This window comes from Zosterops lateralis, assembly GCF_965231275.1.
Source record: "Zosterops lateralis genome assembly, chromosome: 21".
Lineage (NCBI taxonomy): Eukaryota > Metazoa > Chordata > Aves > Passeriformes > Zosteropidae > Zosterops > Zosterops lateralis.
Genome location: NC_139781.1, coordinates 5727649 through 5739370, shown reverse-complemented (window position 1 = coordinate 5739370; position 11722 = coordinate 5727649). Strand labels below are relative to the sequence as shown.

At 56.4% G+C, this 11722-nt stretch overlaps 2 protein-coding genes across 3 annotated transcripts; both read left to right on the top strand.

Moving 5' to 3' along the window:
* Window positions 1-217: 217 nt before the first annotated feature.
* Window positions 218-5682, top strand: SNX12 (sorting nexin 12). 2 transcript variants are annotated; one of them, XM_083876438.1, is made up of 4 exons: window positions 218-336; window positions 2592-2687; window positions 3390-3514; window positions 3964-5682. In XM_083876438.1, the coding sequence occupies exons 1-4, from the start codon at window positions 238-240 to the stop codon at window positions 4064-4066; spliced, it is 423 nt and encodes a 140-aa protein (XP_083732564.1). In that variant the 5' UTR covers window positions 218-237; the 3' UTR covers window positions 4067-5682. The 2 variants fall into 2 exon arrangements, with proteins under 2 accessions (XP_083732564.1, XP_083732563.1); XM_083876437.1 differs by lacking the exon at window positions 218-336 and adding an exon at window positions 903-1088 and having other exon boundaries at window positions 3964-5680.
* A 242-nt stretch (window positions 5683-5924) lies between these two features.
* On the top strand, window positions 5925-11561 carry LOC310917701 (uncharacterized protein; the record flags this gene model as incomplete). Its single annotated transcript, XM_083876195.1, has 7 exons — window positions 5925-6738; window positions 7075-7206; window positions 7531-7644; window positions 8170-8270; window positions 8915-8987; window positions 9205-9276; window positions 9457-11561. The coding sequence occupies 7 exons, from the start codon at window positions 5925-5927 to the stop codon at window positions 9546-9548; spliced, it is 1398 nt and encodes a 465-aa protein (XP_083732321.1). The 3' UTR covers window positions 9549-11561.
* Window positions 11562-11722: the final 161 nt, after the last annotated feature.

Genomic DNA, 11722 nt, shown 5'->3' with positions numbered 1-11722 from the left:
ACACGGTCGGCGGACTACAGTACCCAGAGTTCCCATGCGGCGGAAGGTGGGGCGTGCCCCCCGACGGGTGAGCGTGGCAGGCGGTGCGTTGATGTGACTACAGCTCCCAGCGGGCACAGCGGCGGCTGGGCTTACATAACCCGCCAGGCCCGGTGCGGCCCTAGTCCCCCCTCGATGGCAGAGCGCTGATGGCGGCGTGGTGGTGACAGCCCCGAGGCTGTCGCAGCTCTTCCCCCCATGTCAGAGCGTGCCGCCGCACTCCGAGTCGGGCCGGGACCCCCGCTCCCTCCGCCATCCCGTCACGGATGGAAGCCTATTTCCGGGACACGCCCTGGCGTAAGGCGTGATGCGTTTGCGTTCCGATCTGCCCGTCAGAGCTGCGGCAGACATGTTCCGGGGCCTCGCGCTCCCGGCGCTGTACAGCGTCCGGGGCTGGCTATGCTCCAGATGCTGTACGACGCAGTTCCGATGTACATTTCTTGGCCCCGCGCCCCGGTTTCCAGCTGGGCGCCCAGCGCGGCCGCCTCAGCCTCTGGCTGTGCCCTGTCCCGCGGGGGCCCGGCCGGGACAGCTCAAGTGATGCGGAGTAACCCCCCAGAGCAAGCCTGCCAAGCAGGTTCCGGGGCGAGCGGAGCGAACCCCCCGGGCTGAATACCCGCTGCGCTTATGCAGAGCGCGGCCGCGCGGCGGCGCTGTGAGGACCGTGGCTGAACGGCCCCGAACCCTGAATAACTACCACTTTATGCAGGCTTTGTGCAGGCGCTATGCTGCAATGCGCGGTTGGGGTGGCGGCTGAGGGGCCCTGAACCCTGGATAGCTGTCGGTTTATGTAGGCGGCGGGCGGGCCCCGTGCGGCTATGCGCGGGCGGGGAGGGCTGCGGTAGCGGGCGGGGCGAGCCGGGCGGGGCGGCGGCGGCACCACCATGTCGGAGGCGGCGGTGGCGGACACCCGGCGCCTCAACGCGAAGCCGCAGGACCTCACGGACGCGTACGGGCCACCCAGCAACTTCCTCGAGATCGACATCTTCAACCCCCAGACCGTGGGCATGGGCCGCGCCAGATACACCAGCTACGAGCTCCGCATGCGGGTGCGGCCCCCGTCGGGCCTGCGGGGCCGGGCTGCCCGGTGCGCCGGTGTGCGGCCCGGGGAGGGGCGGCAGCGCTCGGGACGCGGTGGCTGAGGGACGGCGGGCGGGTAGGGCCGGGCTGGTGCCGCTCTTTGAGCATCGGGGGGCGGAGGAGGCGATGGCCCGGGCAGCGCCGGGCTGGGGCGAGCAGCGCGGCCGCGGGGCTCAAGGTCAGAGCTGATGGGCTCGCCGGGGCCGCTCGGCGTCCGGCGGGGGCTGGTGCGCACAGGGACACGGAGGTGCTGCCTCAGCAGGCTCCTGCGCCCGTCCCCTCGCCAGAGCCCCGCTGGGTGGTTGCTGGGCAGGGCATGGCTGCACGTAGCTGCTTATCTCGAGCAGGGAGGAGAGCTGGGTGGCAGTATCTTGGGAGCTGCTCACACTGTAGGCTGGCTGCTTTACCGAGAGCCCATGACCCAGGAGTGTGCAGAGCAGGCTGAGCGGGGTTCTCTTCATTGGGCTTTAAACGAGCTGAACTGGGGACCCCTTCACAGCTCTGTGGCTGATAGATGGGAAAAGTCAAGCTAAGCTTCCCCTAAAACAAGCTCCCTTTAGCATGTGTTGTGGTGCTGGTTTGGCTTTTGCTTGTAGCATAATTTAACTTCTCAGTCTTAGCTGCCTTTCAGAAAAATTGGTGTATGCTTTTTGCTGTTCTGGTGCTTGGCTCCCGTCAGCCTGCAGGTGGCAATGGGAACCTCTTAGTCCCACTGAAACCAGCGGAGATGCTCTGAAAGCAGCTGGATTTATTTCACAGGCCTCATAAGAACACAGTTAATTGTGTTGCAGTAATATCTGAGTGCTGCCCATCAGAAGGTTTTGCTGCCTCAGTAGCTGGAATGATTCAGGCTGTGTTGATGGGGTAAAGGTAAAGTTAATACAGCTGTCATTTGTTGGACTCCAGTGGCAGGAGAGAAAGGTGAGGAATTGCTGCACATTTTTGTAGTGACACAAGATGGGCATGAAAAGCCTGTTAGGGTAGGTGCTCTATTTTGGGAGAAGGCTGTAGATGAGGTCTGGCTTAGAACAGTTGCTGAGGCAAGATTTCTTCACTTGGTTCTTCCATGGAGATGGTAGTGTTAGGTCAGATGTTCTTTTGCTCTGGAGGCTGCTGTGAAGCTCTCTTGTAGATCACTTCAAAACGGAGTAAACTTGTGGGGGAAAAGAAATCATTCTCCTGACAATCACATTGTCAGCACTGGTTCCAGTGTATGCCCCTGGAAAAAGGGGTGTGTTCCAGAAATAGTCACTCAAGGGAGAGGAAATGGCTGATACTGAGTAGACTGGCTTGCTTGGATCTGAAGGATTTTGGTGTTTGTGCTGTCCTGAATAAGAAAGTTGAGTGTTCCCATCATGTGTCCTTCTCAGGAGGTGTGATTTTCTCATTGCAGCTTCAGGTTTCAGTTACATGTTGAAGTACGGTGTGGCATCCAGAGCAACCTTCAAATTAACTGCTTTGCTTCATTACAGACAAACCTCCCCATCTTCAAATTGAAGGAGTCATGTGTGAGGAGACGATACAGTGACTTTGAGTGGCTGAAGAATGAGCTGGAACGAGACAGTAAGGTGAGGCCTGGCTCACGCCTCCCTATTCCTTAAGCCAGAATGTGGGAAAAGTTGCAGCAATAATCTTGAGATTCCCAAAGGTGAAGCTGTGGTGGTGGATGTTGTACCTCAGACACTTAAATCCAGGGGTTAAACCGAGGTTCCTTTACTCTAGTTTGGTGCAAGGAGAAATCCCAACTAGATATTCTCAAGAGGTCACAAATGCACAAAAGTTTACTGGGAAAAATACAGAAAATTAAGGAATTTTGGCAAAGGAGCAAATACACTTACAAAACACTTATTATAACATTACTTAGCATTCATGTACTATTAACTTAGCTTAAACTTATCCCACTTAACTTAGAAACCTTTAAAACCTTAAATTGCTACGTTACTCAAAAATTTCCTTGAAAGGAGGATTAGAAGGAGAAGAAAGAGAAAGAAAAGGTACAGAAAAACATTCATAGCTACCAGCTCCTGGGATGTTGGCTTTGGCCTGGGAAGTGGAGCTTTTCACTGTCTCACCTCTCCCACCAAACACACACACACAGGCATTTTCCAAGCATCCCAAAATGTTTTGAGACATGAAACTTACTCAGTCTCTGACTGTGAGCACCTTCTAGGGCTCTATCCATGTGATGGCACTGGAGATGAGCATCAAACAGCAAAGGACATCTGCTTGCAGGTGGCTGTTCTGCTCATGGGGTGATTGTGTGCTTTCAGATTGTAGTGCCACCACTGCCTGGAAAAGCTTTGAAACGACAGCTTCCCTTCCGAGGAGACGAAGGCATCTTTGAGGAGTCTTTCATCGAGGAGCGGAGACAGGGCTTAGAACAGTTTATTAACAAGTAAGCTTGATGCCCTGGCTTTGTTGTGTGCTTCCTCTTTAGCTGTTGCTGGGCCCTGGGTTGACTGAGAGAATCTTGACCTGCTGCTGGCAGGTGCCAGTGCTGAAGGGTGGTGCCTGCAGCCACTTAATGAAACTGGAACTGGAGCAACTCCTGCCCTAAGTGGGGGTTGTGCTTTGTGCTCTCTCCTGAGAGTGCAGCGAGTATTATCAGAACAGCTGTGCTACAGGGACCCACCAACACAGTTCTATTGGTTCAGGGCACAGCGTGGAAGGGAACAGCCTGTGCTCAAGCACCTCTTACTGGTCCTGTTGCACAGTGACGCGTGACCTTGGGCTGAGGGTGATGCAGGTGTGCTGAGCTGGCTGCCTGACTCCCTCCTACAGACATCAGAGGTGTGGGGGTCTTGGAGGCAGCTGTGCTAACCTCCACATCTGATTTTCTTCCAGAATTGCTGGACACCCACTGGCACAGAATGAGCGCTGCTTACATATGTTTCTGCAAGAGGAGACTATTGATAGGAATTACGTCCCAGGGAAAGTGCGCCAGTAGGAGCACCTGGCACTGTCTTCCTCCATTCCACCCTCCCTCCTGCAAAAATGACATTTATTTTTACACTAAATCTGTCTTCTCTGAACCAGCTTTTCCTCTCTTGAACCTCCCAGTTTGTTCAGTATTTTTCTCTTTTGTAACTGGCAGTTTGTTCTACTGGGCTGTGGTCGTGGCCTAAAGATGTGAAGATTTATGCAAGTGAGTGCGTTGTCCCACGTCTAGGGGCAGATGTGGATAGGTGTGGAGCAGGAACTTGCTAAAGGCATTCTGGTGTAGGAGCTGCCTTTCTCCCTGTACAGGAAGGTATGAGATGACCTTCGCTCCCTTGTCTGTGCAGCCCCAAGCATCTCTGCAGGAGACTTTGAAGAATAGCAGTTGTCATGTTGGTCAGTGATTATATCAGGTATTAGAGTTTTAGTAAGGTTTATCCAAACAGTGAGTAGGTGCCTGGGTGTGTCAGTCTGTCATCCACCCCATTCACCCTGCATGAAACCCCCATTCTTCACTGTCTGGAAGTGCTGAGACCCAACACCTACTCAAACCCCGCTATCAGCCTCCTGCATTACAGACCTGTTTGGTGTATTTGTGCCCCCTCCTTTCTAAGGTGCTGCTGGCAGCTCGAGGGGTTTCCATCCCGTGTGCTCTCATGCTGCTCTGTGTGGGCCATTTGGCACGTGGAAGATGGGATAGTCTGGGCTGAGTTTAAGAATCACCACAGCCTGCCGTACCATGGGCTGCTGGGCTGGTGTTGCCTGCAGCACCCTGCTCGGCTGAGCCTAGTGACCTTATCCTGGGCCCCAGCTGCTGGGAGGAGCAGACGGTCTGGCTGAGGAGGAGCAAGAGAAAGCTGGTGGGAGCAGCTGTAAGATGCATCCGTGAGGGCTGCCACAGGAGGAGCCCAGCAGTGGGGCCCGGAGTGAGGCCACCTCTCCAGAAAAGGACAGCAGAAAATGGTCAGTCAGTCCTAGGTTAGACATTTGCTTACAAAGCAGGAGAAGTAGGCGATGGCTCTTTGTGTGTTCTCCCCGGTTCTGCAGTGAGCTAGGCAGTCACTTGTGTGGAAGTGAGAACATACAGCTGGTCAGGGAAGTGTTCAGAGCTTGAGGGGACAGTGAGGCTGTGACTTGCTGCGGCAGAAGTGTCCTTTGGAGGCTCCCCCAGCTGCCACAGCTGTGATGAGTGAGGTTGGGCCTCAGCTCAGAGGCTCCTCAGGTCAAACCTGGCTGGTTTATAAGCGCTTGGTCACTTTGTGGCACAGTTAAGCCTTGGAGCACAGGCCTACAGTGGATGCCCTCCTGTTCCTGCCAGGCACGTTCCCCGAGGCCTTCCCAACGTCTCCTCTGTTTTCTGGTGAGGAACTGGCACTGCTGGGCGAGAGGTGGCTCTTGGGGAGAAGTCGCTGAAAGCGCGAGGGAGCTGCTCCGGGGGTTGGCTGTGGGGCGGCGCGGAGCCTGGTGCCGGTGGAGGCGGCCGCGGCCTCGGAGGGGCTCGGTCCCCGACTCCTGGCGGTTGCGCTCGGGGCGGCTCCTTCCCCTGCCCTGCGCGGGGCTGCCATCCATCCAGCTGTCTGCACCCTGTCCAGTGTAACGTCCCGGTGCCGTTCGCATTAAACCACTGTGAAGCCAATTGTCTGCCTGGTCCTGGGGGCTACCGGGACGGGGGAACAACCGGGAGAGAGGGGGGAGGTAGAGCTGCCGGGAGAGAGCGGGCACCGGCGGGGCGGGGCGGGGGAACCGCCGGGAGAGGACGGGCACGGGCGGGGCGGGAGAAGGGCCGGGATGGAGCGGGCGCGGGCGGGGCGGGCGCAGCGCGGAGGCGGGCGGGGCTCCCCGGGGCTCTCCGGCGGTGCCGAGCCGCGATGTGGGGGTCCGAGCCCCCGGTCCGCCCCGGCTCGCCGGACTGCCCTGACCTGCTGCAGCACGTCCAGGAGCTGCGCTCGCCGGCCACCCCGCTTTACCTCAGCTTCTTCGAGGAGGAGTGTCGCGCCATCGCCGCCCGCCTGCGCCTCGGGGCGGCCGCGGAGCCCTCGCCGGGCCTGGGGGAGCTCAGCGGGCTGCAGCCCGAGCTGGCCGGACCCACCACTTCCACGCCGCTGCCCGTCCCGAGCCACGGGCGGGTCCCGGACTCGAGCGTGGGCGATCGCGAGGCCGCTGCTGCCCCGAGCCCGGCCCCAGGGGAGCCCGGGTGTCTCCCGCAGCCGGCGGCCGGCGGTGGCCCCGGCGCCCGGCCCGCTCGCCCGCCCGCTCAGTCCCGGCGGGTGCGGCGCGGTGCGGGACAGCCCTCGGGCGGCGGCCCCGGCACCCCTGCTCGCTCCCCGGGCCGCGGCCGCTCCAGGCTCTCTCTCCCCCGCGCACGGGCCTCGCTGGGGCTGCAGCTCCCCGCGGCCGGCACAGGGCGCGGCGCCTGGGAAACGCGGCTCCTCCGGCCCCCAGGTAAGAGGGGCCAGGGCGGGGAGCCCGGCACGGCCAGCGCCCTCCCGGCCCTGCAGAACGCTCTCTCTCCCCCAGGCACCAGGCTGAAGCTGATGTCACCTGCCAGGTCCAGGCTTCAACATGCCCGCGGGGCTTCGCAGCAGGCACAGCCTTCCAGCCTTCCCAAACCCGCCCCCCGGGACAGAGAGATGAAACATAATTCTGCACCTGCCAGTTGCCCCACGAGAAGCAGAGAAGCACGTGGGTTAGGGTGCTGCATGTGGAAGGGAGAAGGGGAAGGGCTTGGATTGCAGCCTGGCTGGGGACAGGCCATGGGGAGTCCATGGGAGTGGCACAGGCAGGGGCCTAGGAAATATTCCTATACCCCAAGGGATGGGTTAACATTGTCTGGCCTCCCGCCAGCGTGGGCTGGCAGCCTGTTTGCTTCGGAGCCTTCATCCCGTGCTGTTTTGGGGTCACGGGATACTGGTGCCTGTTCGCCATGGGCAGGCACCCTGTGTGAGCCCCGGGCTGCCTGATAAGGGTGTGATGGAACCACTTAGGAATAGCGGCTTCTGTGCTTACTGTCCACTGCAGCTGCTGTCAAGGCTGGGAATCGTAAACAGCCCTCCTCAAGGCTCTCTACAGCAATTCCTACCGCGGCTTCCCGCTCCTCACTGCGGCCTCCGGGAAAAGTGCTTTCGTCCAAGCGTTTTTGCCTCGATAAAAGTGAGTCTTGTTAGAACCTCAGGGGCGGCAGAGTCGTGGGAGAGGGGTGCTGCTGCCATGGGAAGAATGCTCAGGTCTTGGTTGCAGGGTCAAAGCTGATCCTGGGGAAAGGACTGGGGAGGGGACTGTATGTGCTTGGGCTCAGAGGAGTGGAGGTGAAGTGCACAGCAAAGTGAAGTCATTTCCCTCTTTTGCTGGAGAGTCATCCACTAAAGAGCCTGAACAGATCTGGTACTCAAAGCTCATTCATAGGAGAGGGAGTGGCCGTGGCCAGTAAGGGCACTCTCTTAGCAGGGGTTGATGCTCTTTATTTTCCTTTCCTAGGTCTCACTTCAGGATCAACTACACAGGAGCTGGTGTGCAATAGGACCCAGGAGCTGAAGGAAGATGGTGAGAGCAAAGAAGGGCTGGTTGCAGCAAGGAATGTCTTGGGAGCAGGTGAGCAGTATGGAGGTGTAGATTTTTTGCCTTGTGTTGAGGAGAGCGTGGAGAAACGTGGGCAGCTGCTTGTTGGGCAGCGCTGCTCCCCAGATGGGCCCTGGCTGACCAGTTATGTTGAGGGTGCTCCAGCCTGTGCTGCAGGCAGGGGGTGCTGCCTTCGCAGGAACTGCAGCTGTGCAGCCTGCAGTCCTGAGCCCTGCAGAGAGAGAGAAGGTGAGGAGGCTCTCCCCATTCTACTGGGATTGCCCTGTCTCACCCTGCCCAGGCAGCTGCCTGCCCTCACTGTGAGAGCAGACTCCTAGCAGGAGCCCAGTGCTGCTGGGAGCCAGGCCATGCAGGAGCACTTTCTCCCAGCAGCACCCATACAGGCCAAGCCAGCAGCAGCTGTTGGACTGGAAGTGCTGGGAGACTTCTGGCTCTCTTGGACAGGTTCTGTCCTTCCCTGATCTAGAGCAGCTCAGTGGCCAGATTGAAGAGTGGCTGAGGATGGCAGGTTTCTAGTGCTGTCACCTCTCTTCACAGGTAAAACTGACCAGACGTGGATGTGTGTGGAGTCCTCTTTGTCCTGTGAGTTGGCCCCTGGCCTGACTTCAGGGTGTGAAGGTGCAGTCCCTGCTGAGCAGGTAAGAGCCAGCTGTGTCCTGTCACTATGGAGCACTGTTCAGTCTCTGGCTTGGGCCAGCTATGCCAGAGGTGGGAGATGATGAGACCTGTCACCTGCCATTCTGGCTGGCACTTGAGCTGTTTTAGCCTTTCCCTGGGGTTTACACAAGACCATGGGCATTTTTTGCATGGCTTTACCACCTCTCTGTGTTCAGGGGACTGCAGGCTTCTGTCCAGTTCGATTTCCTAAGGGCCTTTTGAAACATGCAAACTTGCTGTGGCTTGCGTTGTCACTTTTATATGTCCTGACATGTAGGACATGACCCCAGGATGGGGTGTGCAGAGCCTGCAAGATGAATCTCCAGGTTAGGAAATTACCTACCTGCAAAATAGATTTGTGCATTTTTCCAGCAGTTTTAGGGCTCTTCACTCTGTGGCTGCAGCCAGCAGAGCATTCTTGTTTCCAGTGGTGCTGGCAGATGCTCACTACAATGGCTCCTTTGCCAGGCACCACTCCTGTGATGGACATACCCTGGCAGTGGTCCCCAGGGTGCCGGGCTTGGATTGTTGGATGGGCTGCAGTGCTCCTCCAGAGGATGGGCTGTGCTGTGTTGCAGTGGGGGTGACAACTCCCTGCATCACACCTGCACCCTCCTCTTGCCAGTCTGCAGGTGATCAGCTGTCCCAGGAGCTGGAGCGTGTGAAGAAAGAGCTGGAGCAAGTGAAGAGTGAGCTTGGTATGTGGAGCTGGCTGTTCTGAGGACTGCAGGACACCTGTAATCCAGGTGACATCCCCTGTGCTTGTACCTGGAGCCCAGGGCCTGCAGCTCCATGGGAATGGGGCTGGCTTCATGTTTAGGGGGTAGAGCAGGATCTCAGCTGCTGCTCTAGAGAGTCTGGGTGTGAGGTATTTAGGATGGGCTGAGCACACGCCTTCTTGTCTCCTGTCTGTAGCTGACAAGACTGCCCAGTGTGAAGCCTATCAGCAGACAATCTCCTCCTTGCAGGCTCAGCTCAGAGCAGCAGGTATGTTCCCTCATTGTGGTGGGCCCTCACTTCTGGGCAGGCTGCAGGGATGCTCCAGTGATCTCTCGCTAGTGTAACTGAGGGCTGCAAGGTGGGAGGGATACAGCTCATGGCCTTTCCCAGGGGTCAGGTGCTAAGTGCCAGAAGCATTACTGCTTTGATGATGCTGTTGCTTCCTAGGAATCTGTCAGAAAGATGCAGCATTGGTGACCTGGGGAGAGACTGACAGCTGGGACACGGGGACAGACAACAGCCATTGTCCAGCTGTGTGAGCCTCTGGGCCAGTGTTATATTGCAGCTCTTGAATGAATTAATTTTCTAAACTCCTTGTATATAAAATAAAGGCGTCTTTTGCAGTGGTGCTTACTGTCTGCTTGGGTAGAGGCAGTGGCCAGTGCTGCCCACTGATCCCCAGAGTACTGGGCAAACAGGCCAGGTCTATGCTTGGCTATGGCTGGTTTTGCTCAGCCAGTGATTTCAGATCTGTTACAAGGAGGAGCTGAGTGCTGGTGGATGGAGGTACAGTGTGGCTCTGGGGAAGCATTTCTGGACAACACTGATGCTTCCAGGTAGGGATGCTTAGGTGTGTGGTGGTGGTGGGCAGCTGTATGGGCAGGTTTCTTCCTTAGACCACCTTCATGCTGGATCTGGGAAAACCCAGTGCTGGCTGATGGCACATTAGGCTTCTACAGCCTTTGGCTATTTATTACTGGTTTATTTTTAGTGACTGGGGACAGGTGGTGGGAAGCAGTGCCTGTGACTCAGTCCAGTCCCTCACTGTTCCTGCGTGCCGGTGCTGGGACCCCTGCTCTGCTGCCTTGTCTCTGTGGTCGGTTGATGCAGGCACCTTGTTGCACTGCCTTGTATCTGGGTGAGACACTGGAGAGTCCAGCTGTCTGGTGCTAGCAGTGCCCTGAGGTTGGGCTGGTAAGGCTGGCCTGTTCTTGCTCCACTGTTGTTTCTGGCTGGTGTTCCTGGCTGCCTTGGAATGTGCATTCACAGGTAGCCCACATCCCTTCCTGGGGCAGCTGCCCTGGACTGTGCACAGGGGTGGCTGCACAGGCAGGGAAGCAGTGTTGGCTGTCTCCCACCCCTGCTTGGCATTTAGTTGCTGGGGCAGCTCCAGTGCTGTCAGAATCTGCTGCAGAGAGCCCTAACATGCTATGTGTTCTCTGTTGTCCTGGGTTGCCGTGTAGGATGAGCCCAGAGTATGTATTCTATCACCATCTTCATGAACTGTTGAAACCAGGTGGGGCAGTGTTTTCCCAGGCCCTCACCCTCTGGGCTCTCTTCTGTTCACAGCCCATCAATGCCTTGACACTCACAGGTAACTCCACCCAGGAGCTATCTCTGTTTAAAGGGCCATCAAGGACCCACTGCATGATTCCTAGAATGATATCAGCCCATTGTAAGATGCTCCACCCAGGGGGAGGAGCCAAGCATTCCCACTTGGAATAATCTGGGAGCCTTTACTCACTGGTTTGCCAGAGGACAAGAGCTACCAGACCTTTCTATGGGATCACGGCTTCAAGAAGACCACTCCATCTGGACTGCTACCACCACCCTAACTAACAGGGTGTCAGGTTGTATTCTGACTCTGTCAAGGTTCTTTTCTACTAATGGTTTTTATTTTCTTTTATTTTACCTTTTTTCTATTAAATTGTATTTCTGACTTAGAGTCTCTCACTTGTTTTGCTTTCAAACTGTGATAAATGTGACATTGGGTAAAAATTCGTGATAAAAGAATATAGCAAGATATGTTAGATTGGTGTTAATATAAAATATGAAAAGAGTATATTCCGTAGAAACTTTTCCCCAGCCGGGTTTCCACCATCCTCAGTCCTGGGACAAAAAGAACGGGACAAGGATCATCACAAGAAACAAAGACACTGGCCAACCCAGGTAAGAATCGGCATTGCACCCAGACAGAGAAATTCCTCTCTGAACGAAAAGAGAATTCTCCGCCGAGGAATACACATTGAAATAACCATGGGCCAGCGAGCTCCATCCGCATGTGAAAGGACCTTCCCGGAATACGGTCTGCAAAGTTCAACAAATCCAAGAAGCCCATCCGAAAATTATTTGGACTGTTTGGACTATCCTGGGCACCTGTTTTGCCTCGGGACATGAAAACCCCTATAAAACCCCGAGCTGCGACCTGCTCCGTGTGGATTTGGGAGAACTGTGCCTTAGAGTGCGGTCCCCCCATCCACCCGGCGCTGCGAATCCTTTTGTGGTTTTCTCTTTTTATCAGTGATTGGGATCATTTTATTAATAAATTGTTTCTTTGTTAATCCGATTTTTGCCGTTGCATTTATAACAAAACCAATACACCTGTACATGCACGGTGAGATAACCTCTTGGTGCAGGTACAAAGGGAGTTGACTAGAAAAGGTGGCCTTCTAGATTTATTGTTTGTAAACAGCCACTTGCCGGTGAAGCTGGA

Bases quoted from the DNA above. Each gene is read 5' to 3' on its own strand.
- SNX12 (XM_083876437.1), top strand. From the start codon at position 924: ATGTCGGAGGCGGCGGTGGCGGACACCCGGCGCCTCAACGCGAAGCCG. The intron at 1,089-2,591 runs GTGCGGCCCCCG...GCTTCATTACAG, and splicing joins GCTACGAGCTCCGCATGCGG to ACAAACCTCCCCATCTTCAA. The intron at 2,688-3,389 runs GTGAGGCCTGGC...GTGTGCTTTCAG, and splicing joins AGCTGGAACGAGACAGTAAG to ATTGTAGTGCCACCACTGCC.